General features: G+C 34.1%; 1 protein-coding gene across 1 annotated transcript in view; it reads left to right on the forward strand.

The window, feature by feature from the left end:
* The first annotated feature begins 2,575 nt into the window (after positions 1-2,575).
* Positions 2,576-25,330, forward strand: part of LOC127852935 (heat shock 70 kDa protein 12A-like) — a 30,380-nt gene continuing 7,625 nt past the window's right edge. The window contains exons 1-4 of the mRNA XM_052387015.1: positions 2,576-2,949; positions 3,289-3,407; positions 3,557-3,656; positions 3,902-4,073. Coding sequence (XP_052242975.1) covers positions 2,608-2,949; positions 3,289-3,407; positions 3,557-3,656; positions 3,902-4,073 — 733 coding nt within the window. The 5' untranslated portion in view covers positions 2,576-2,607. The remainder of the gene's footprint in view (positions 2,950-3,288; positions 3,408-3,556; positions 3,657-3,901; positions 4,074-25,330) is intronic.

A 25,330-nucleotide genomic window follows, 5' to 3' on the forward strand; every position in this document is an offset into this window, starting at 1 on the left:
AGGCTATTACTGATAGGGGTTGCCTAGAAATAAGGCTGTAGTATGGAATACTTAAATAAATATTTTAATTTGTCATGCTTTACAATTTAATATTTAATTAATTAATGTAGAACTGTAACTCATGTTCAAATTTTAATAATGCTGGGCAATTTTATTAAATTATTAATTAAATACACATTTGATTCTGTAAAATTGTATTATGACTGATTATTATTGTAAAGTTAATAATCTTTGCGTACAAAAATGTTTCAATACATGTAGGTATGATAATCATATATACTCGGTTTATATGATACTAAGCTAAACGTATTTGTACTCACGTTAACATTATTGTTATACGTTTTTTACTTATAATTGTGTGCGCAATAAGTTTTCCATAGGTAACGGGATCTTCATTAATAGTTTTATGACAAATATTAAATTCTTAATAATTCATATTTCTATCAGTCTTTATGTCCTATTCATTAAATTACAATATTAGTGTACATATTGTAAATCTTTGATAATGTGTGTAAATATTGAAATAAATATTAAAATAAAAGTATATAGATGTATGTCTACTTGTGTACATATTGTACAGCTTTGATACTGTATGTAAATATTGAAATAAATATTAAAATAAAAGTATATAGATGAATGTCTACTTGTGTACATGATAAAGCTTTGACAATGTGTGTTTCAAATATTTTAATAAAAATAATAGTTTAAAAAATATATTTTAAAAAGTACGTTTACTGTCTGTTATAATGTGCCGATAATGTAACCTGGTGTAAACACAATTTGTTAAAAAAATGTGTTATTTTGTGAAAATATTGCAATAAAAAGTATTGAACTAAACTCTGAAAGTATTTCTCATTGTGTTTATGCATAAATAACTCATTCAGAACCCATCAACACATCAATAGTTTCACTACCGTGCGAGTTGACTTTTAGGTACGAGTTGACTGTAAACCTGTGGAGTCGTCGTGGTTATTGTATAGCCTAAAAACAATGTTCATATTCGCGAACATGACTTTAGAGTTCGAAACATGATAATGGCTAGAGAATTGCTCTATTTATGTTAACAGTCTTAATTGTATTTTAAATTAAACTGTAATTTGTTGATAAAAACATTGCAGAAAAAGCATCAATATTGCAAATATTCGATCATATTCGTTCGTTTCGTTCATATTCGCGAAAATGAGTCATATACGCATTATAGACGGACTCAAAATTTCGAGCAAAAAACTTCAAAAACTGTTTAAGGGGAATAAACAACACAATAATACAATTCCGAATGGCAATAAGTATGTTTCCAATGTTATTGTCTTTCTGGATTGTATTTATCATCACAGAAATGGATAAAAGCAACGTTTGGATTATCAAAAGGTAAATGTAATATATTTTCGAGATAAGTCACTATATTATTTATACAGTCTTTCAAAATTATGGAACGTTTTAAATTCATCTTTCCAGAAATAGCAATATGTGGGTCTAATCTCTTTCAAAAAGACATTTTATTCAACGTAACGTACCGAGTTAAGAAAATTCAAAAATTATAAATTGATTTTGACACCTTAAAAAGAAAACATCAATTATTTAATAAAGTTTGGTGTCTTTTACTCTTTATACAATGGAATATATTGCAATGGGTATAAACTGTTTATTGAAGTCTGATCCCCCCCCCCTCCCTTCTCTGGTCAAACTCCCATTGGAGTTCTTTATAAATTGGAGTTAAACGGGGATCCCCCGTCAAACATCCATTGGGGTTTAATTTAAATGGGGGATTGACGGGGTCCCCCGTGAAAACCCCGTTGGAATTTAATGGATATGGGAGATGGACGGGATCCCCCGTCAAAACCCCACGGGGGAAGAAAATCTACAAACACTTTATTTTCTTATTAAAGTACATATTTCTTACAATTATAACTTAAACATGTGTATTTGTAAACATTGAAACAGAAAACAAAGCATTATATTTAAATTACATTTTTTGTAAAATATAGGTAAAATTCTCCCGTCTGGAAAAAAAACCCGTTGGAGAATTGCAATTCTTAACGTGGGAGCCAAAACCCCGTTGGGATCCAACGGGGGATGGCAACTTTATCATCAAATAACTCTACTTTCCAAAAACATTTTAACTCTTTTTTTTCAATTATATGTATGTACTCAATGCCCCCTACAAATATGCAAAATTTCATAACAATTGTTCAATAAATACAAAAAATAGGTTTGCAAATAATCTGGATTTGCAAACTTAATCTGGATACTGTTATTTGCCACATAGGGATATTTTCCACAATCTCGCATTTCCCGGTATAAACACGCGTGTTGCGCATGCTCGGTGTAGCATGTTATTCAATTTGCATTCTCACAATTCTTTCAACAGATGATAACATTTAAGTGTTTGTGATAATAGAAACGATAAATATTTAAACACATTCATATTTGTACACACGAGTTTTCGTCTATTTTAACTACCGGTAATCCCTACATATTCCAGCTCATCATTTAACAACGATCAAAATAGGTGTTAAATTAGCGAATGCCCTTCTTATATATATCTTAACAATTTAAGTTATAGTTTGTAAAGACTTTTTTGCGATCTTTTATTTCTATATTTAGAGGATGGCTGGCGCTCGAGCACATGCTCATGGCTCAATCAAATCAAAGTCGAAAAAGTTGGTGGTGGCGGCGATAGACTTTGGCACTACCTTCTCTGGGTATGCCTGGGCATCTAAACATGACTTCGAAACAGATCCTCCAAAGATCCACGCATTTTCGAATTGGGTAGGAGGGGGCAACTTAATATCTTGCAAAACCCCTACCGTGCTCCTTTTAAATGAGAAGCAACAGTTTGAGGCATTTGGGTTCGAAGCTGAAGACAAATATTCAGAATTAGCTGCTGAAGAGGATCATAAAAAATACTTTTATTTCCGGCGATTCAAGATGAGACTATACCAGCAAAAAGTAAGATTTTAATAACAGATTTTTACGTTTAGACTTAGACTATATCACAACAAAAATGAAAAATAAACACAAACCAATTTTAACTTCTTCAATGTACTTATTGGCATTTGTTTGACTATGTATGACTACAATTAAAATTTCATCACAATACAGTATTTCTCTGATTTGATACAGTGTGAATGAGTCAATCATAATTAATGAAAGCACACATTCCAACAAACTAATGGTTGACTTTAGGGAAGAAGTTTTAGGAAACTGGTCGCTTGCATTTAATTAAACCATGTGACTTGCAAACTAGAATTTTTCTCATAATATTGGTAGTAATTTCATTATTTTCAGAACCTGAAACGAGATACCGTGATAGAAGACGAACAAAACAAGAAGATGAATGCAATCAAAGTGTTTAGCATATGCATAAAATTTCTGGTTGACCATTGCTGGACTTTTATTCGACGCAGGTGTGCATTTTCACTCGCGCGTATGCTAACAATAATTTCTGTTCTGATTATGTTTCTTGAGTGTTGTGGATAAATAATATTTTATAAACATGTGAATGTACAACAAACTTGTCATTCATTATCACTTAACGTGTTTCCATCTTGTTTAGATCAAGCGAAATAAAGGAAAGTGACATTGAGTGGGTATTGACAGTTCCAGCGATATGGAGTGATAGTTCGAAACAGTTTATGAGAGAAGCAGCTAAAGCGGTAACTTTTTAATAAGCATTTACCTTAGTATTTAAATTAGTTTTAAGACATTCGAGCTAAATACATTTCGCTAAAATTGAATTACTTATTTGATCTCAGTTTATTTGAAAATCAACTGTGTTACTTTTCTTTATTCTATGTCAGTAAATATTCACACATTGTACAAATCAATGACAATCTGATTACTGAATAAAGAACGAAATCGATTGTGACAAGTTGATGATATATAAATGATTATGTCTTAGGCTGGGCTCAGGATGGATGCGTTGACCATTGCACTTGAACCCGAGGCTGCCTCGCTGTTTTGTATGCATCTTCCGATAGAGAACCTGGTCGTCAGCGGCGCGAAACAGACAGATGTACAACATATTTCTCCCTTTTCCGTTGGACAACGATACATGGTTGTTGACATTGGCGGTAGGTATTTGAGATTGAACAGTATCCAGATTAAGTTTGCAAATCCAGATTATTTGCAAACTTATTTTTTTTATTTATTGAACAAATGTAATGAAATTTAGCATATTTGTAGGAGGCAATTAGTACATACATATAATTAAAAAAAGAGTTAAAATGTTTTTGGAAAGTAGAGTTATTTGATGATAAAGTTGTCATCCCCCGTGGGATCCCAACGGGGTATTGTCTCCCCCGTTAAGAATTGCAATTCTCCAACGGGAATTTTTTTCCAGACTGGAGAATTTTACCTATATTTTACAAAAAATGTAATTTAAATATTATGTTTTGTTTTCTCTTTCAATGTTTACAAATACACATGTTTAAGTTATAATTGTAAGAAATATGTACTTTAATAAGAAAATAAAGTCTTTGTAGATTTTCTTCCACCCCGTGGGATTTTGACGGGAGATCCCGTCAATCTCCCATATCCATTAAACTCAAACGGGGTTTTCACGGGAGACCCCGTCAATCCCCCATTTAAAATAAACCCCAATGGGAGTTTGACGGGGGCCCCCCGTCTAACTCCAATTTATAAAGAACTCCAGTTTATAAAGAACTCTAGAAGGGAGGGGGGATCAGACTTCAATAAACAGTTTATGCCCATTGCAATATATTCCATTGTATGAAGAGTAAAAGACACCAAACTTTATTAAATAATTGATGTTTTCTTTTTAAGGTGTCAAAATCAATTTATAATTATGGAATTTTCTTAACTCAGTACGGTGCGTTGAATAAAATGTCTTTTTGTAAGAGATTAAACCCACATATTGATATTTCTGGAAAGATGAATTTAAAACGCTCCATAATTTTAAAGACTCAATGTATAAATAATAAAGTGACTTATCTCGAAAATATATTACATTTACCTTTTGATAATCCAAACGTTGCTTTTATCAATTACTGTGATGATAAATACAATCCAGAAAGACAATAACATTGGAAGCATACTTATTGTCATTCGGAATTGTATTTCTTTTGTTGTTTACTCCCGTGTAACAGTTTTGGAGGTTTTTTTCCTAGAAATTTAGCTTGCAAACATTTTCGGTGCACTGTCGTACCTTAGTGTACCGGTTACACTCCACAAGTTTTTGTTACACAAAGTGCCTGAATAGGGCAGTGTGTTAGGTTCATTGTTTTGTTATTGTAGTTGTTGGTTTTTTATCTTTAACAACACCGTGCACTAGTAGCGTTATTAGCAGAGACATGCGGGAGTCTTCTTGAAACAACTGTACTGGCTAGTTTCAATTATGGGACACAACACCACTTCTCCAATAGAATGGATGATGTTTAAATACATTTGAGTTATATTTGCAGTTTCAGTTATTAACTGTTTTGTTTTCTGATAAGGATATGATATCCCAGACGTTAGTTCCTGTGCTGTCTTTTTCCCTCTAAACGAACAGACATATTACATCAAGGACTTATACTTTATACAAAATACCACCCACAACTGAAATATTTGATATAACCCATATAAGCAGCATGATTTCCTTTCTAAATGTAATAAAAACTTAATTTTCAATCATAAACTAGTAGTTTCAGGAAAACTGGAAACCAAGAAAAAATGTGAAACCAACAAAGGCATAGAATTGTGAAATATGCAAGCCAAGGTTCTCGACTTATGATTGTTAAACGCTGCACTTCTATACACCACAACCTACCTTTGTTCGAAGTTTGATGTCAATGGGCCTTATTGTAATTACGTTATGACCCGGACAATAATAAAGTGAGATAAATAAAGTAATGCAGGGGCTATAGCTATAGTTCCTGAGATATTAACTCCATGATTCTATATTCTTAAATCTTTTCTATAAAGAAGGAATGTAGTTGACAATTGTTCATAGTTTTATTTGATCGTTCGTCAAAAAGTTGTAATTCTGTTACTATTGTATCTTTAATGCAATTGAGTAATTAAATAGTAATTAAATTGAATGCGTTTTAATTGCCTTTTATTATTGTTTAATTTGAGTTACAATGCTATGACGTTAAATTTTATTTACACTTAAATGTATTATGAATATTGCTGGGCCAATTGTGAGGTTGAGCGCTCTATAACCAGGTTTAAACCCCCAATGCTTTGCATTGACCGTTTCAAGGCGGTGACCCCAGCTTTATTCATATTTTGTGTTTATGTTGGTTTGTATTGTGCTGCATTGTGCTGTTTTGCACTGTTTGGGCAATCGGTCACTTGCCTTAAATAAAGGACCAACTAATTGTTTTTAATGAAAATTCAATACTGCTCCAGCAGCTGGAGTTTCACTTCTTTATATTATATTGTGCACTGAACTTCTCATCAGTGAGATCTATCCATATATGAAGTTTCATGTGAATAGGTGTTATAGTTAAAGACTTATACTCCGGACAAAGTACTGGAAGCTGCCCGACCCCAGGCATGACATAGGTAATCCCTTAATATGCCCTGTATTTGACAGACATATAAAAAAGACAAATGGAAAGGATGAAAAAACAACACAGCAGTAATTAGTTTTATCAGAGACGTAGATAACAGAGATAGGCAGCTCGCCAAATATCGGCAAACTCTCGCACTTCCAGTGGTTTTTGCGAGATAGGTTTAAACGCGCAACTGTTTGACGGTTGCAACAGTAGTAAACACGCTTATCAACATTTTTAAAGCACGCTTTCGCATTCCAGTTTTTGTGATTTGAAACAAATATGTTATGTATTATTAAAATGAGAATGTATGCGGTATTTTCACTCAACGGTAATGTGTCAATTAAAATAAATCCCATGCCGCATTGTTTTATTAAGCGATTTTATCTGGCTCCAGTTTGATAAAAACAATGATTACCGGTATATAAAGATGGCCTTTGTAATGAGATAAAGGAGCGATACGAATCTTACGACAAACAACTAATAATAGGTTGTTTTAATTAGATTTTTGTTTTTCATTTTAATTGCATTGTTCAAATTTGAATAATCCGAATGCCATTTACCTGTAGTATAATTTGAATAAAGCTCTGAACAAGTTTTTCTTCTTATGGAGAGAATCTGTTCATGGTCTGCTCTAATCTGCTGTTTGTGTTCTTTGCTCTCTTAAATTACCGCTAAATTCAATGCACAATTTTACCAATAATAAATAACATTACCACCTAGAGTATATGTATATAAATCTTCCGACCCGTATACTGTGCCATTCTCCGATATTTAGCATATCGATCAAGTTATTAAGTGACTTTTCTGTGTTTCTTCAACATGTCTTAGGCGGATTTTGTATCATGGGATGACGAGGATGAACATTGTGATAGTGATTTTGTTTAGGACATTAATCAGTCAGTTGTGTATGAGTGCCCAGAATGCAAAAAGTTAATGAAAAGAACATATGGATTCCATGTGTTGTTAAAAAGCACAATCTAAACTTTAAAAGTATGTCCCCTTATGTACATAATGATAAACTAAATGAAATGTGTTCCGGTTTCTACAGGGGAGCTTATGCAACCATTTATGTGATACAGTCTCTAAATAAACCTCTGTAGTAACAATTTTAGTCAGTGCAATAAAAGAATGCATAGTTTTTGCAATTTAATGATATTTCATCAAAACTTCATCATTCATGAACACATATCAATACACCTGGCATAAAAAATAAGCAATTTATTACACGTATTAAGCAAGTTGTTGATATTACAAAATTTATAACATATTGGGAGAAAACAGCTAATATTCTGCAGTTATTCAGGCAACAAACATTTAAGCATAAGGGCCATTATCGTATGGGGCAGGGTATTAATGTTGCTGAAGAAAAATCATAATCACATAAGAATTTTTCATCATGGAGATTGGACTATAAATGCGAATGAGAGTGTTCACATGTTTTTACCATAGTCATTTAAGGGGAAAAAAGCCCCGCCGCTTGGTGGCCATGTTTTTCATGATATCATTGGGACACTCTATAGAGTGTTAAAAAGGTTTTCTATAGCTATATATAGACATATAAGGAAAAATGCCCCGCCCCCTGGTGCCCATGTTTTTGAACCAACCGGAACCATTTTTGAAACTTGCCCAAGATATCATTGGGACAAATCTTCTGACCAAGTTTCATGATGACGGACAATAAACCGGAACAATTTTTTAACTTGTCCAAGATTTCATTTGGAAAAATGTTCTGACCAAATTTCATGAAGTTTGGACTATTAATGTGGCCTCAAGATTGTTTACAAGGCAAATGTTGACGTCACACAACACACACCGCACGACTGACAAAAGGCGATCAAAAAAGCTCACCATTAGCACATTGTGCTCAGGTGAGCTAAAGGGCAAAAAGATAATCACTAGAAATTTGTTCCCATAAAAAATGGGGCTGGGCAACTTCCTAACCATGAACATATTCAGTAGTGTGTCCTGCTTCATTAACACATACTTTCATCCTGAAATATGTTTTGCCATGCTTTGATCTGAATGTAAACAGCGACTGTCCAGATCTCTAGCGTGCGTATTGACAATACATGGCTTTGGATCACTTTGTTCAGTATGTAACACTCAACCCTGATAGGCACAGTGATCTCAACTTGACAGTCTCCAACGTCAGCTGAGTCTGGTTCTGTTGTTGACGATGACTAACCACACTGAGTTGCTTTGTATTGATACAATGCAGTGTTGAGAGAAGTATCATCCTCAGTTCTCAGTGATGGATTCATCCTCATCGAGCAGGAAACCATCGTCAAGCGCTGTTGGGGATGATTCATCATATCGAGATGGCTTGTGCTTCTTCTGCAACCCATAACTCAGTCACTCCCTCCTGGGCATGGCAAAACTGAAAATACAAATGAGCATATCAGATGAACACCAAATAATATGAAATGTATTATATGCTATTCTAAATTTAGATAAAACAAGAGATGTGTTCATCAGAAACACAATGCCCCCTACTGCGCCGCAATTTGACCTTTGACCTTGAAGGATGACCTTGACCTTGAACTTCCACCACTCAAAATGTGCGGATTCATGAGATACACATGCATGCCAAATATCAAGTTGCTATCTTCAATATTGCAAAAGTTACGGCCAACGTTAATTTTTTTTTCGAACGGACGACTAGACTGACATACTGACAGACAGTTAAACTGCTATATGCCACCCTACCGGGGGCATAAAATATAAAGGCCTCATGGAATTTATAAAGAAGGCACATAAGCATGCAATTTATAATGTTTCATATGTGAATTCTTTTTCTTTCTATCAGCACTTTAACCATTTTAACCCAACAACATTCAGGCTGTTGAGTTGACTTGTTACTGCATATTGTAATAATGGCAATTCCTCCATAAGATATAATAACAGACTACTGCAGTTGACGGCCAGTTACCTTTAAAATAGTATTTATGTGTGTTACATGAATATTGTAACTTAAAAACTCTTTCATTATACAAAATTCCTTTTCTTGTAATAGAATGAGCTTCATTTTTATAAATTCATTGTCATATTTCAGCAAATGAACACCGAAAGACAATAAACAACCAATCCACCATTTACACCACAAAATAATTATCTTCCTATATTATAAATTGATCAACAAGCACCTGTTTTAAATTAAATTCTTAGATTTAATATTCCTTGATCAATGGATTAAAATTAAATTATTAATTAAATTCTTATCTTAATTATTAAATGACTCTTGTTTCAAAACTAAATTTATAAATTAAATCATATATTAAATGATCAATTTATTAAAACTTTCCTTAACTTATAAAACTGAAGCACTTTTTTTTAATTAAGCACATTCTTCGATGGTTTTAACTACACAAAATAAACAAACCATTATTTATACTAATTTACACAAAGTAAGATTGTGGATGAGAATGAAGTCAAATTATAAATGTTTAAATTATTATAAAAAGTTGATTTAATTGGGGAGGGCTAATATCTTATCTGGCACCATACTGTGTCTGCCATTATAAATTTGAGAAACATCAACTGATAAAGCGCATCTCAACACCCGTATGCCCATAAACTAGATGACAAAATTGGCAGTTCTGTATGAAATGTTTCACAACATAAGTAACTGTTATTAATTTGACTTCTTTCTTTGGTGGTTTTATGGATATTAGGGACAGTAAAAAAAAGGAGAAATCCATCTCTGTATTGAATCCAGATACTGAGATATGCTCAGTTGTTCATTGTTTAAAAAATCAATACTTATGAACCATAATCATACTATACTTAAAATTACTTTACTGTAATTAACATTCACAGGTGGAATTTGAGCTTTAATTCCATTGAAATACTAGCCATAACACGTGTCAACTGTAATTTCCTATAATCTCTCTCCGTGTCTTTCCAGCCTGAGTCCATTTCTGTGTAACAAATTTATTTTTTATTCATTTTTGTATAATTTCAATCATCTTGAGATATAATTATTTATAAAAAATCAAGTTTATCGCATTCTTTCAGTTATGATTGCCATTTGCTCTTATTCATGCATCTGCCAATTAGGATAAAAAGTATATAGTACATTTCTTCTGTTAGATAGGAATTTTACTAAGCAAATGTGAGCAAAATACAATAAAATTCGCACTTTAGAGAAAAAGGTTATGATGATTCAAGCACCATTTGTATAGCTTTAATCACTCTAAATAGGAAGGTTTTTTCGAAAGTAAAAATGGCTGATAGCAAGTATGTGCAAAATGGAGTAAATCTTGTACAATTTGATTGTTTCAAGGAACATCATTATAAAATAAAACATGCATGCCCCACCCTATATGGGCTGTCAGTTGTAATGGCAGCCATTGTGTTAATACGTTTTTTGTCACTGTGACCTTCACCTTTTGACCCAGTGACCTGAAAATCAATAGGGGTCATCTGCGAGTCATGATCAATGTACCTATGAAGTTTCATGATCCTAGGCGTAAGCGTTCTCGAGTTATCATCCGGAAATTATTTTACTGGTTCGAGTCACCGAGACCTTGACATTTGACCTAGTGACCTGAAAATCAATAGGCAGAGCTCCAGATAAGGGTCGTATTTTCGTAATTACGAAAGTCCGTTACGTATTTATTTTAGAATCTTGTCGTACCATTAAGAATTACAAAATCAATTTACGAAAATTATTTTTACATCGGTTCGTATCGATTTTTTTAGAGAATTTCGCGTATTCAAGATCTTTTCGGTGCTTATATAGAATAGTTATCGGGTTTGTTTAACGCATTTTTCCCAATAAAAGCGGCGTGTACAGTCTCTCTGTCAAAAACAATGGCGGCGCCCAGAGAGCGTCTTAAAAAACTGCAAAGCGTGCAAAAACACGCTTTAACATATTGTACGCAAAGTGAGCCCAAGTTGAATGTTAAGAAAGACATTATAGAAAAGATCTTATAGTTATACGATGTTGTATGTTCAGTTGCCGACACAGTCGGAAAAAGCCTAAAAAAACGCGACACGACGGGTCAAGACTTAAACAAAAAAACATTGAACGAGTGGAAGGGACAATTCCCGTGGCTAATTGTTGAAAAGATTGATAAGGGGGACCCGTTTTAATTGTGAAATATGTAACAATTCATCGAAGGCATGCAATCTTAGCACAGTTTGGGCATATGAAGGTATTTGAAAAATAAAATTGTATAATATACTGACTAGACACTATTGAACTCGTATAAATAAAGTTGCTAGTATGTTTATTTTGATTTTTTGCATGAAAATAACCATTATTATTTATTTTTAGGTCATTTAGAAAAGTAAAGAATTTTTTTCCAAAACTTAGTAGTAACGTTAAGAATAAAATTTCAGAGTTAAGAATTATTTTTGAAGATCTGGTAGTAACGTTAAGAATTTCACAAAACCTTATCTGGAGCTCTGAATAGGGGTCATCTGCGAGTCATGATCAATGTACCTATGACGTTTCATGATCCTAGGCATAAGCGTTCTTGAACTATCATCCAGAAACCGTTCGGTGGACGGACGGACCGACCGACCGACGGACCGACCGACATATACAAAACAATATGCCCACTCTTCTTCGAAGGGGGCATAAATATGGGAAACCATAAAACACAATCAGCACATAAAATAATACTATTTATTTTTTGATTTTTTTTATTCAATAAAAGACATAAAATGTGTACATGTACATGTATATGATCATAAGACAAAATGATACCATGCATCAGCCATTATGTTCAACCATGTTATACAATATATGCTAATATATACTTTTTTGTTTTTGTGGTTTCTTTTTGATAAAAAAAAGATTAATATGTATTTATTATTTTTTTGTTGGTTGTAAAGAAAAACAGAATAGTTATGAATAAGGATGAGTTGCATAAACTGGGTAGAAAGCATACTGGACTTGTTTATGAAAGTTTAATGTGTTTCAATTGTTGTTCAAATATATGAAGTGTATCATTGTTTAGGGCAATTTCCTTTTCAATTTGAATCTTCAGTTTTAAATAATTGATGAAAAAGTTCATTATAGGTTTTTGTTTTCTGTATTTCATGCTGAATATAAAATATTTCATTAATATAATTATGTTATTCACAGCATTATTAATCTCTTGTAATTTGAAGGTATTTACCCCTAAACTGATGTCTAAGAGGGATAGTTTAACATTTAATTGTTGTTTCTCTAGAAAGGTTGTCAATTGATTCCATAGAGATTGAATATGTTTACACTCCCAGAAAAGGTGTTCTATTGTTTAATATGTTCACTACACATATCACATAGATTTGTGTTAGATAGGTTGTTTATTTGTAGCTATGATTCTCTGGATGTATTTATATTGAAAGTTTCTCAGTGTGCTATCAGTAGTTGATTTATATGGCATGACAAATATTTGTTTCCAATTATATCCTTTTTCTCCAAGAAGGTTTTGCCATTTAATTTGAGCTTTAGAGATTTCGAAAGGTTTTTTAATTTGAAGTGTGTAAAATATTTTGTTCGTTTTGTTTTGTTTCGCAATTATGTTTTCTACGAATGTTTTTTGAGTACATGGTGTGTTATTTGTATTGGTTACAGATTTAATATGTATGGGTATACTTTTGATCAATGTGTAGTACATCAGGAAATTATTTGTAGGTATTCCGAATATGTAGCATAAGTTATCAAACGAATAGAAGTCGTTTATTCTGTAGTCGTACAATTGATCTACATATTTTATGTTTCGTTCGAACCAATGTTTATAGAAAAACGTTTTATTGTTTGTAGTTATGTCTTTATTGTTCCATAGAATGATTTTACTGTTTATTTTGGTTTCTAAATTATGAGTACCTTTACACCATGCCGATAGAACATTCGATAGAAATAAGTTTTTGGTTGATATTTCATCTAGGATATAATTGTCGATATAACATTCAAAAAGTAAGGAGTCACCATATGTTTAAAGAATTTTCTGGTAGAATAATTTCCATTTACTCGTATTGTTATTACATAAATATATTTTAACCCAACTGCATTTGATTGCATTCAGGAAAGAATCTATATCCGTTAGTCTGATACCTCCATATTCTACTGATTGAATTAATTGAGTTCGTTTAATTTTATCAGGTTTACCGTCCAATATGAAATAAAATATATCTGATTTTATATCTTCAATAATATCATTTGGTCAAATTTGACCCCAGGGGCATAATTTGAACAAAGTAGAGAACTATTAAATGTCACTACATACCAAATGTGGTAGCACTAGGCCAAATTGTTATGGGCAGAAATATTTTTAAACTTTGCACAAAATAGGCTTTATATAAGCATATGTTCAATTTATTGACCCCTGAGGCGGGGTCAAATTTGACCCCAGGGGCATAATTTGAACAAATTGGAAAGAGGTTCACCCCAGGAACATTTGTGAGAAGTTTTATCAGAATTTGACTTGTAGTATAGGAGATGATGTTTAAAGAAAAAGTTAACGCAGGCACGCACGCACGACGGACACAGGATCATGACATAAGCCCCGCTGGTGTCTGGCCAGTGGAGCTAAAAAGGATGCATTGCATCATTGATGCAATTCATCCTTTTTTAGCTTAAGTCACTCAAAATATGCTTTTTTTGGGAGAAAATAAAAATGGCTGAATGCAAATATCTGAAAAACTGTAAAAGTTAAAACTTGCATAATTTCATAATTTAAAGGAATATCACAATGTAAATAAGGGCAGCCATAAAACTCAATTTGCACTTTTAAATAATACCAGTAATGATACAAGCCATTGTATATGTTTTCAGTTTTAGTCAGTACAACTATGAAGAATTTAGATGAAAGCTTCTTTTTGGCTTTAACATGTACCTGCAATATGGGCTGTATAACATATTGTGTAATTTTCTTAAGCAAATGAATATCACTATGAAACTGTGGAGCTAAATGAAGTACAATGAGCACTTTAGAAACATATCAGTTATTACCGGTATATGATGTATTATGCACCCTTCTATTAGCTTTGGTCACTCAAAATATGCAAGGTTTTTGCGGAAAATCAAAACGGATGAATGCAAATATCTGAAATACAGGATAAATTAAAACTCGCATACTTTCATTATTTAAAGGAATATCAAAATTAAAATATTGGCAGCCTTTAAACTCAATTGGCACTTTGAATGCTACCATATGTGATACAATCCATAGTTTATATTCGAAGTTCAATAATAAGTCGCTACAACTATTAAGAATTTGAATTGTTTAACTCTTCATAGTTGTAGCGACTTATACTTCAAATATAAACTTTGGCTTAAAGAATCACCTGCAAAAGGGGGTAAATGCAATCTGTTGTTATTTTCTTATGCAAAGGAATATCACAATGAAAATGTTTGACTAAATAATTTACAATTACCACTTTATGATACTTTTTTTCTTTTGTAGCTTTGGTCATTCAAAATATATTAAGCTTTAATGTCCCGGGGGGGGATAACTTCCTATATACGGGTATATAGGGGTGTGCCGATTTTATGGGGTGTGTTTTTCGACTAAAATTATAGATAGGGGTATGGTTTTGAGCATCTAAATATAGATATGGGTATTGAAATCAGAAATTTGCTTATATATAAATGCATATAGATTTGAAAGTATCAGTATCAAAATGGGTATGATAAATGTCATTCTTGTATATATGAATGGGTATCAAAAAGTAAATTTCAGTAGCGGGAAATATATAATAGCAAATTCAATAAGTATACTGTATTGATATGACAGAAATGAAAATTCTAGTATGAAATGTGTCCACTTTATCAAATTTTAGTATTTAAATGGGTCCAGTTTATAAAACTTCTTGTATTGAAATGGGTCCACGTTCTCAATGGTATCGTATACAAATGGGTATGCATTAAAAAAATCTTGTATCAAAATGGGTCTACTTTATCAGAGTTCTGGTATAAAAATGGGTCACATTTCGCAAGTCTCAGCGGGACACCTCTACCCTAAAATGTGGGAAGTTACCCCCCCCCCCTGGGTTTAATGTCCAGGTGTTTTTACCCCTCACAGCAATTGCTAGGGAGGGGAGGGGGCTATAATATAGTAGTCATTTTGTCAGGACCATAGCTATGTCATTCATTGTGTGATTTTACATCTGGTCTGGTCTTGTATATATCTTGTTCGGATTTTTAATAATGTTTAAGTGGTAAGCCATACAAATTATGTATCCTATAATGACAAACAGTGTCAAATGTGTTATTTTCTATTGATGCAAAGAAATACTAAAATTACTTCCCAAAATGTATTATATATTATAATATTATTATTTTCTTGCAAGCATTCCCCACAAATTTGGCAATGTCAATATAGTGAAATAATTCTTGTTAAAATAATCAAAAATAATATTTTTCATGATATTGTTGAAAACACAATAAGAATGTTTTATTGACATACCATATATATATCGCTCAAATCAGCCAATGGAATAAATGAAGTGTCTTTATTTGTGTCTAGCCGCAGGAAATTTTATTGGACAGTCTGTCTTACAAAGGTCAGGTAAGGTGAAAAGCTGGCTTGGACAGCTTCCACGAGAAAGTACAATTGAAACATATACATGTAACTGTTGAGCATGTGCTAATTATAGCAAAACACAAAACCTGCATATTTAATTGGCTCTGGAGATAATCTGTCTACTGGGGCAGGTGTTGTCCCCAATAGCTTATCTTATCAGTTAATTTATAAACTGCAGTGTGATAGCTCTTATAATGAAATGAAGCAAAAGGTCTATGTCACAAAATAATGTTACTCTCAGTTGCAACTGGGCAGACATGTGGTCAATAACTCGAAAAAAAATCAATGAAATTAATGATTTTAACTTATTTTTCAGCATGATTAATGTTTTTTTTCATTGATACATTATTAATTTGTAATCTCAACCAAAGTGACCAAATTGATTACAAATGTATTAATTCATCCATTTAATAATATTTGGGCTTCTGGACCCTTTATCAACCATTGTTTATCTATAAAAAAATCCTATTCTTATTAAGAGTGTCACGATACGCCCCCCTTACGATACTATACGTATCGCGGTACAGTGTGTACGATACAATACGTACCGCGATACGTATTGTCAGATGGAAACAACATACACACCATTTTAAACCATTTTTCAATTTTATTTAAAGACCTCTACATACATCATTTCTTTAATTTGTAAAAAAATGTAATTTTATTTTAAATTCATGATTACAAAATTTGTCATTTAAAAATGTGATATGAGATGATATTGGGAGAATTTCCGTTAACATTGATCCAATTACTGTGTCACATATTTTATTGATTGCGCCAATAGAATCTTTCTTGCCGCGTATTGTTACAACATCCAAACATTGAAAATTTACTTGGCGCGTAGGCGCATATGAAAAATGCCGTACCGTACCATACGCACTCGGAGGCGTATCGTGCACCGTACTTAGGGGAGACTATTACGATATACCGTCCCACAGAGTACCGTGACACCCTTAATTCTTATCCTATTAATTTTCACAAACAAAATATGTATCGTACTGCATGATAATTACATTTGATGTTCATGGGCATTTGAAAAGTGCGGTCACTCATTCAACTTCTATCAGGAAGGAAAGAAAATGCCAGAGTCTCTCCACTGGTGCAGAAGTTGCATGAATTGCTTTTTCACAAAGTAACTTTTATACATGGGTTAACACGGTTCACTAAAATTCTCATGAAATCAATTATTTGACTGATTACTCAACTGTTCCCACACCTAATTAAGCCCCAACACTTATTTTTTTGCATAAATGCAGATCATCAATGCAATAGACTGTATTCGGAACTCCACTAATCGTTAGGTACAATAAACCGTTTACCATTATGACCCTAGTGTCATATGAATATTTGAGTACCGTACTTACTTAGTTTGAACAAGACTATTTCCAAGCAATATAAGTCCAATACCGATGAAACTCCACCATTTTCAGCAATATTTCTAGTCTATTTGTTTCCATACCAATCAGAATTATTGACATTGGAACACAATGAAATGACATGCATAATCTCCATGTTGACTTCTATCCATGTTTCAAGTTTCATGAAAAAATATGTAGAACTTTTAAAATTATCGCAGGATCCACTATTTTCAGCAATATTTCTAATCTAGTTGTTGCCATAGCAACCAGAATTCTTGACGTAGAAACAAAATGAAATGACGTGCATATTCTCCATATTGCCATCTATCCATATTTTCAAGTTTCATGAAAAAATATGAAGAACTTTTAAAGTTATCACAGGATCCAGAAAAGTGTGACTGACTGACTGACTGACTGACTGACTGACTGACTGACTGACTGACTGACAGACAGAGCGAAAACCATAAGTCCCCTCCATTTGCACCTGTAGGGGGAATAACAATACGCATTCCCGTGGATCTATGTCAATTTTATTTGTACCTCATGTAAATTAGCGGAAAAACCAGTTGTAGGCAAGTTCCAAATAAGAAATATTGTTCAGACTTAATCACTTGAAATACCCCTCGGGCCGAGAGCTATCAGAGATCTACACCACTTGAGTAATTAACTACATGATAAGTTGGCAAGTATCTGATGTTGTTAATGTGTCATTTGTCTTCATGAATTGAAATTGAATCTGCTTTTTGGTCAAAAGTAATCATAATCATAAAACAAGGACTGTTTGTAAAACATGCATGTCCCCCATATGGGCTGTCAGTTGTAGTGGCAGCCATTGTGTGAATAAGTTTTTTGTCACTGTGACCTTGACCTTTGACCTAATGTAAGTTATCATCCGGAAACCATTGTACTAATTCGAATCACTGTGACCTTGACCTTTGACCAAGTGACCTGAAAATCAATAGGGGTCATCTGCCAGTCATGATCAAGGGGGGACTGACAGGGGGGTATAATGTAAGGTGTGGTAATTTATAAATTAAAAAAATATATAAAAATATTGGGGTGGGGGTGGGGGGGTGTGGGGTAAGAGGGGGGGTATAATGTGGGGTGTTGTAATTTATAAGATTGTTTAAAAAAAATTGGGAGGGGGTGGGGGTTGGGGAGTGAGAGGGGGGTACTCAATGTGGGGTGTGGTCCTTCCTCCGACTCTTCCCCGACCCCTGGGGGGGGGGTTTGGGGGCGTTGGGGGGCCGGGGCTCGGGTGGTGTCGAGGGAGTGTTCATGGTGGGGTGCGGGTTCTTACATCCGCTGTTCCTTCCCCCCCACTTGGGGGGTTGGGGGTGGGGGGTGCGGGGGTAGGGGGTCTGGGGGGGGGGTGGGAGGGGGGGGTTATAATGTGGGGGGGTGTGTTATTTATAAGATGTTTAAAAAAATTTTTTTTGGGGGGACGGGGGGGTAGGGGGGCTGGGGGGTGAGAGGGGGTGGGTAATAATGTGGGTGGGGGCTTTTCTTAGATGTTTTATAAAAATAAATAGGGGGGTGGGGGGGGTGAGGGGGGAGGGGGGGAGGGGGTATAATGTGAGGTGTGGTAATTTATAGATATTAAAAAAAATGGGGGTGTTGAGAGGGGGTGGTATAATGTGGGGTGGGGTGGGGTTAATTTATTAGATGTTTAAAAATATAAATATTTTTTTTTGGGGGGTGGGGGGTAGGGGGTGTGGGGGGGGTGCAGGGGGATGAGAGGGTGTATAAGTGGGGGTGTGGTAATTTATAAGATGTTTAAAAAAAAAAAATTGGGGGGGTGGGGGGGGTGGGGGGATGGGGGTTAGGGGGTGAGGTGGGGTTTAATGTGGGGTGTGGTAATTAAAGATGTTTAAAAAAAATTGGGAGGGTGGGTGGATGGTGGGTTAGGGGGGTGGGGGGGTAGGCGAGGCGGTGGGTGTGGGGGATGAGAGGGGGTAAGTAAATGTGGGGGTGGGTAATTTTATTAGCTGTTTAAAAAAAAATAATATTTTTTTTGGGGGGAGGTAGTGGGGGGTAGGGGGGGTGGGGAGTGAGAGGGGGTATTATGTGGGGTGTGGTAATTATAAACTGTTAAAAAAAAATAAATTGGGGGGATGGTGCTCGGTAGGGGGTTTTAGGGGTGAGAGGGGGTAAGAATGTGGGGTGGGGTAATTTTATTAGATGTTAAAGAAAAAAAATTGGGGGGGTGGAGGTGCGAGGGTGGGGGGGTAGGGGGAGTGACAGGGGGGTAGGTATCATGTAAGGTGTGGTAATTTTATGAGATGTTTAAAAAAATGGGGGGGTGGTGGGTAGGGGGGGTTAGGGGGAGTGAGAGGGGAGTTATATGTGGGTGGGGTTATTTATTAGATGTTTAAATAAAATGGGGGGTGGGGGTGGGGGGTAGGGGGGTGGGGGGTGAGAGGGGGGTGAGAAGGGGGTTTAATGTGGGGTGTGGTAATTTATTAGATGATGTTTAAAAAAAAATTGGGGGGGCTGATATCCTCTATTCATTAAACATGAAATTTAAACTTATTGCATTTATTTCCCCTGTATATAAGAAAGATATAATAGTGTATTACCTCCCTTGTCCTGCTTATATTTATATAAATCAACAAAATTAAACATTAACACAATTTTTAATATACAAAATATACAAAAAATCTCATATTCTGATAATATGTTTACTGATCCACTGTATTTTACTCAAAGGATGATGTTTCATTGGACTGATAATTATAGATTTAGGATTACAGACCAGTTGCTTCAGTAATATTGTTCAGAGTTTGCCCTGTTGGCCGCGTATGTATTCTTGAGTTATCATTCAAAAACCATTCTACTATTTCGGGTCACCGTGACATTGACCTTTGACCTAGTGACCTCAAAATCAATAGGGGTCATCTGCGAGTCATGATCAATGAACCTATGAAGTTTCATGATCCTAGCCCCAAGCGTTCTTGAGTTATCATCTGACAACCACCTGGTGGACGGACCGACAGACCGACAGACCGACCGAAAGACCGACATGAGCAAAGCAATATACCCCCTCTTCTTCGAAGGGGGGCATAATAATAATGAGTAATGACCTCTTGTAGAGGTAATCTATAAAATTATTATTTAAGTAATACAAAAACTATAATTAATGATCAATCCATGATTAATGAAAAAAGTAATCAATTAATAATCATGATGATAACAGATTAACAATTATGATTACCCCATGTCTGCAACTGGCAACTTATTGAAAATATAACCCCATTTCTCAGGTAAAAAGTTTTATCAACTAATCAAATAATTATGTAATGATATTCGTACTAAATACTTCAGGTAAAAATGAAAGTTAGATTTAAAATTTGACATTTGCACAACAGTAGATAGCAACTTGTGCTTCAGTGATGTGAGACACAAAGAAACTATTATCAAGCATGTGCAATACCCTTTATGTTTTGAAGCATATTTAATTTGCATGAAATGTACAACTCTTTTATCTTGAAATAATTAATGAGAAAATCAGAGCTTCCCTTGACATACTTTTTTGTATCTTCATCACACCCTAGGGTGAATTAAAAAGAGACAAAACAAAAACACAATTTATGATAGAATATTGGAAATAGTGTCACAAAGCATTTGGAGAGAATGTTCAAAAGAAATTGTAAATACATTTTAAATGTTTATTTATGGATGATGATGAACAATTTAATGATCAATATAAAAAGTGCTTATGAAATGCTGGGAACAAATTAAAATGAATGTTGCCTGATTGAAATCTCATTGTGGTTTTTCCAGAGACTGTTTATCATCTTTGATGTGAGGTGTGAGCATTTAGAAGCCCTTATATCAATTGTAAGTCTGTCACATTGAATCTTAAATTATGAGTCTGAATATTGAATTGTGTTAAAGGTCTCTTTTTGGGCTGGACTAAATGACTGCCAACTTATGACATTGAACAACAAGTTTTACTGTAAAGTGTCAAATGAGCAGTACAACAATTGGCCCAGTGACACCCCATTTGCACAAATATTTGTTTGGTACCTCTTCAATCACTTTTTGACCCTAGCATTATAACTCCTTAGTAACCTCCTAACAACAAGTATCGTTGAAAACAATGGATGCTCCCCGATGATGCGCTTTGTCAATCTATGTGTTAATAACCACCTAAAAAAATCTATTATTAGCCTCGGTGACCTTAACCCCAAATGACATCAAGCGTCATCAAAAGGTAGAGGTCTATGTAAGGTACCTACATGCCAAATATGTAAGAGATCAGTAAAATATTGAAGGCGCTATGAAAAAACTGTAACAAAAGTGTGACGGAAAAATATATTATAAGCCTCGGTGACCTTGACCTTTAACCCAGTGACCTCAAACCTCATCAAAAGGTAGAGGTCCATGCAAGGTACCTACATGCCAAATATGAAAGAGAACGGTAAAGTAGTGAAGGCCCTATGAGAAACTGTAACAAAAGCGTGACGGAAAATCTATTATTAGCCTCGGTGACCTTGACCTTGAACCCAGTGACCTCAAACCTCATCAAAAGGTAGAGGTCCATGCAAGGTACCCACATGCCAAATATGAAAGAGATCAGTAAAGTAGTGAAGGCCCTATGAGAAACTGTAACAAAAGCGTGACAGAAAATATATTATTAGGCCTCGGTGACCTTAACTTTGAACCCAGTGACCTCAAACCTCATCAAAGGTAGAGGTCCATGCAAGGTACCTACATGCCAAATATGAAAGAGATCCGTAAAGTAGTGAAGGCCCTATGATAAACTGTAACACAAGCGTGACGGAAAATCTATTATTAGCCTAGGTGAACTTGACCTTGAACCCAGTGACCTCAAACCTCATCAAAAGGTAGAGGTCCATGCAAGGTACCTACATGTTAAATATGAAAGAGATCGGTAAAGTATTGAAGGCGCTATGAGAAACCGTAACAAAAGTGTGACGGAAAGAAGTAAGGAAGGAACGAAGGAAGGAATGACAAACTGGCCACTATATGCTCCGCCAAAATTTTATTTCGGGAAGCATAAAAATATAACACTTGTTTAACCCTTTCCCACACAAAAGCAAAGTGGAAGTGGCTTTGTGCAAACAGCATAAATTCAGAACAGCCTGTGAGTAACACGCAGGCTGTTCAGGTTTTATGCTGTTTGCTGCTCATCAGTATCTAAGGGTTGGAAATGAAGCCTTTAAAACTTGGATCTAGTAAGAAAGGTCTTGAATTAAATATAACTTTCTAAGGGACTTCAAATGCGTCAAAATACGTATCTAAGGGGTAAAGGGATAAACAAAAAGTAAGGATTTGTAGAAAAAAACTAAGAAGATTGCCAGTAGTATTACAAACAATAAAACTATGTATTTAAAACTGATAATATTGTCTTTGTGAAATTAATCTGCAGATTTATTAGCCCATCATTCTCAATAATTAAATCAAATACAACTGATAGATTTACCATGCCAACACATTGTTTAAAACAATTATTATAATACTTGATTTCCTCAATAAAAAACAACTTATTTCGTATTCATTTAAAATTAATAAGAAAATCCTCAAATCTCAAGATATGACATGGAGATAATAAGATATTTGTGTGGAGTGTGTCCTTCAGCTTATCAGTTACTGTGTTACTGATTGTAATCTAATAAACCGTGGGTGACTGTGCTCTCTAGGGGTCTCAGGTGACAAAATAAGATAAGACTGGATGCATGTATTTAAGAGGGCATAAGGCACTATTTGGATTTTTTATATATTAATAAATGACATTAAATAAAAATGGAAACTAACAAACTAACAGCTCATAGATTATGGGCATTCAATAGTGGTGATATTATATTGTTAGTAAAAAACAACTGCATTAATTTAGCAAAAAGAAACTCAACACATAAAATTGTCTATTTGGTATCTGAAAAATCTTTTCTTGCTGAAATTGTGATGTACACACCATCAGTGCATTCGGTTACGTAATATCCCATATTTCTACGAATTCACTGATGGTATTTACACAACTTACATGTAACGGTAACAATAATAAATATTAATAATAATTATAATGCGAAAAAGTTTCCACCGTAGATTTTCATTTACAAGTAATTGATCGCCTTATAATAAAGGCCAATTTGGTGCAGTCACACCAGCAACCCGTATTCGATACCATTCTGGGACCAGGGTCCATGTAAATTGTTTCGGTGGTGACAATACAATATAGGTGGAGCTTAAATTAGGTACTCCGGTTGACCTACATGGCACAAGACCATGTCAACTTATGTTTTTCAGTAAGTCAGAGATTAATGCATAGGATTAAGCTCTTAATATTGAAAATTCTTCCCACATTTTCAGTCTTAACTGCAGGAGCTCCAGGTCAACACATTGTCATAAGCATGAAAATACATATTCATCATCACACACTGTCATGTAATTATTCAGGTGAGGAAGGAACTAAGAAATAAAATATATGCACACATGCACACAATTGTGCACAACCTGTGGCTTTCAACCCTAAAAGGTGCAGCAGACGTAAACCTCCTCAGGTGTGAAAAAATGATGTTCCATAAATTTAAAATAATCTACAGTAGATATACTTGATTAACCACACAGACGAGATCTACAGTACTGTAACGACACTGAATTGCACTTAAGTATGTGAATACTTTTATCATTGTTCAATTAATGGATTTTTTTTAAACATTTGACCAAAAAAAAAATTGTTGTAGAAAATACATACAATACCAACAACAAAAAATCGATTATAAAAGTGGATAACATTCATTAAGGGCGCAGAGGATATATTTTTGCCGAAATTTCAAGTTCCGAAAGGCCGCAAACCATTTCATCAAAACAGAAAGTGACACAAGAACGCCTATTTGTGTCAGTGTCATAACATAGCCCTAAGGCAACATGCATTGAAAATACAACCAAAGACAAGGCCGGCTTCTTCACTTGTGAAACTATTGCCCTTGATCTTACCCCGGAAGCGAGACAATTCGTCCCAAGACAATTCACCCCCAGGAGACAATTCACCCCCTAGACAATTCACCCCTGCTCCCTAGACAATTTTTTTGTTGTTTTGCTGTTTGTTTAGGATTTAGTAATTACAAATATCTGTTTTCTAAGGATAGTTATTTGTATTCTTTTTTTTATTTTTATGAAGTTCTAATAAAAGCATATTAAGATGTTCTCATAATTTCTTTCTTTTGTCATAAAATTACTTGCAATTGAAACACAACTGTGCTTTTTATCTATTGATGTTTGTTTTTATTATTCACAATATCTTATTATTAACAATATCTTATTATTGTTTTTATGTCATTAAATAATTAATTATGTGTTTTTGTTTTATTTAAGATTGTTTTTATTCATTAAAACAGTTTATATTTGTAAAAAGTTTATAAATAAATAATAATGGTATTGGATACATTATTTGGAAATAATCTTATGTTTTTTATTTTATAAGTTATGCAAGATTTCGAAATTTTCATAAAATTACTATATTTATTTTTAAATGGGAAATATAATAATCAAATATTTGTCACATAATCAGTCAACAAAGTAACAACACCTAAAAACAACCTTTTTCACACCCATAAAGGTATCAATAAACAGATATTCTGTCAGGCATTTAGAGCTGATGAGGGTACTGATTATCTAGTGGTAGATAAAGCTATTACTGATTGGGGTTGATTAGAGATAAGGCTGTAGTATGGAATGAGTTAACATACTGTATGATTGAAGTGGACTTGAATTGAGTACAATTTTTGTAAAAAGTACATTACCTTTCAAAACATTTTTAAGAGGAGCATACTAGCGGTATAAAAGTAGATTTAATAAATCATGAGGTATTAGTGCATAAGTAGCATTTTACAAATTATAACATAAAATGGTGTGAATTACTGGAATTGAAATGAATACTGATAATTGCAGACTAAAATATGTTTCAATACACAACATTACAAAACAC

The sequence above is a fragment of the Dreissena polymorpha genome, chromosome 12 (assembly GCF_020536995.1).
Source record: "Dreissena polymorpha isolate Duluth1 chromosome 12, UMN_Dpol_1.0, whole genome shotgun sequence".
Taxonomy (NCBI): domain Eukaryota; kingdom Metazoa; phylum Mollusca; class Bivalvia; order Myida; family Dreissenidae; genus Dreissena; species Dreissena polymorpha.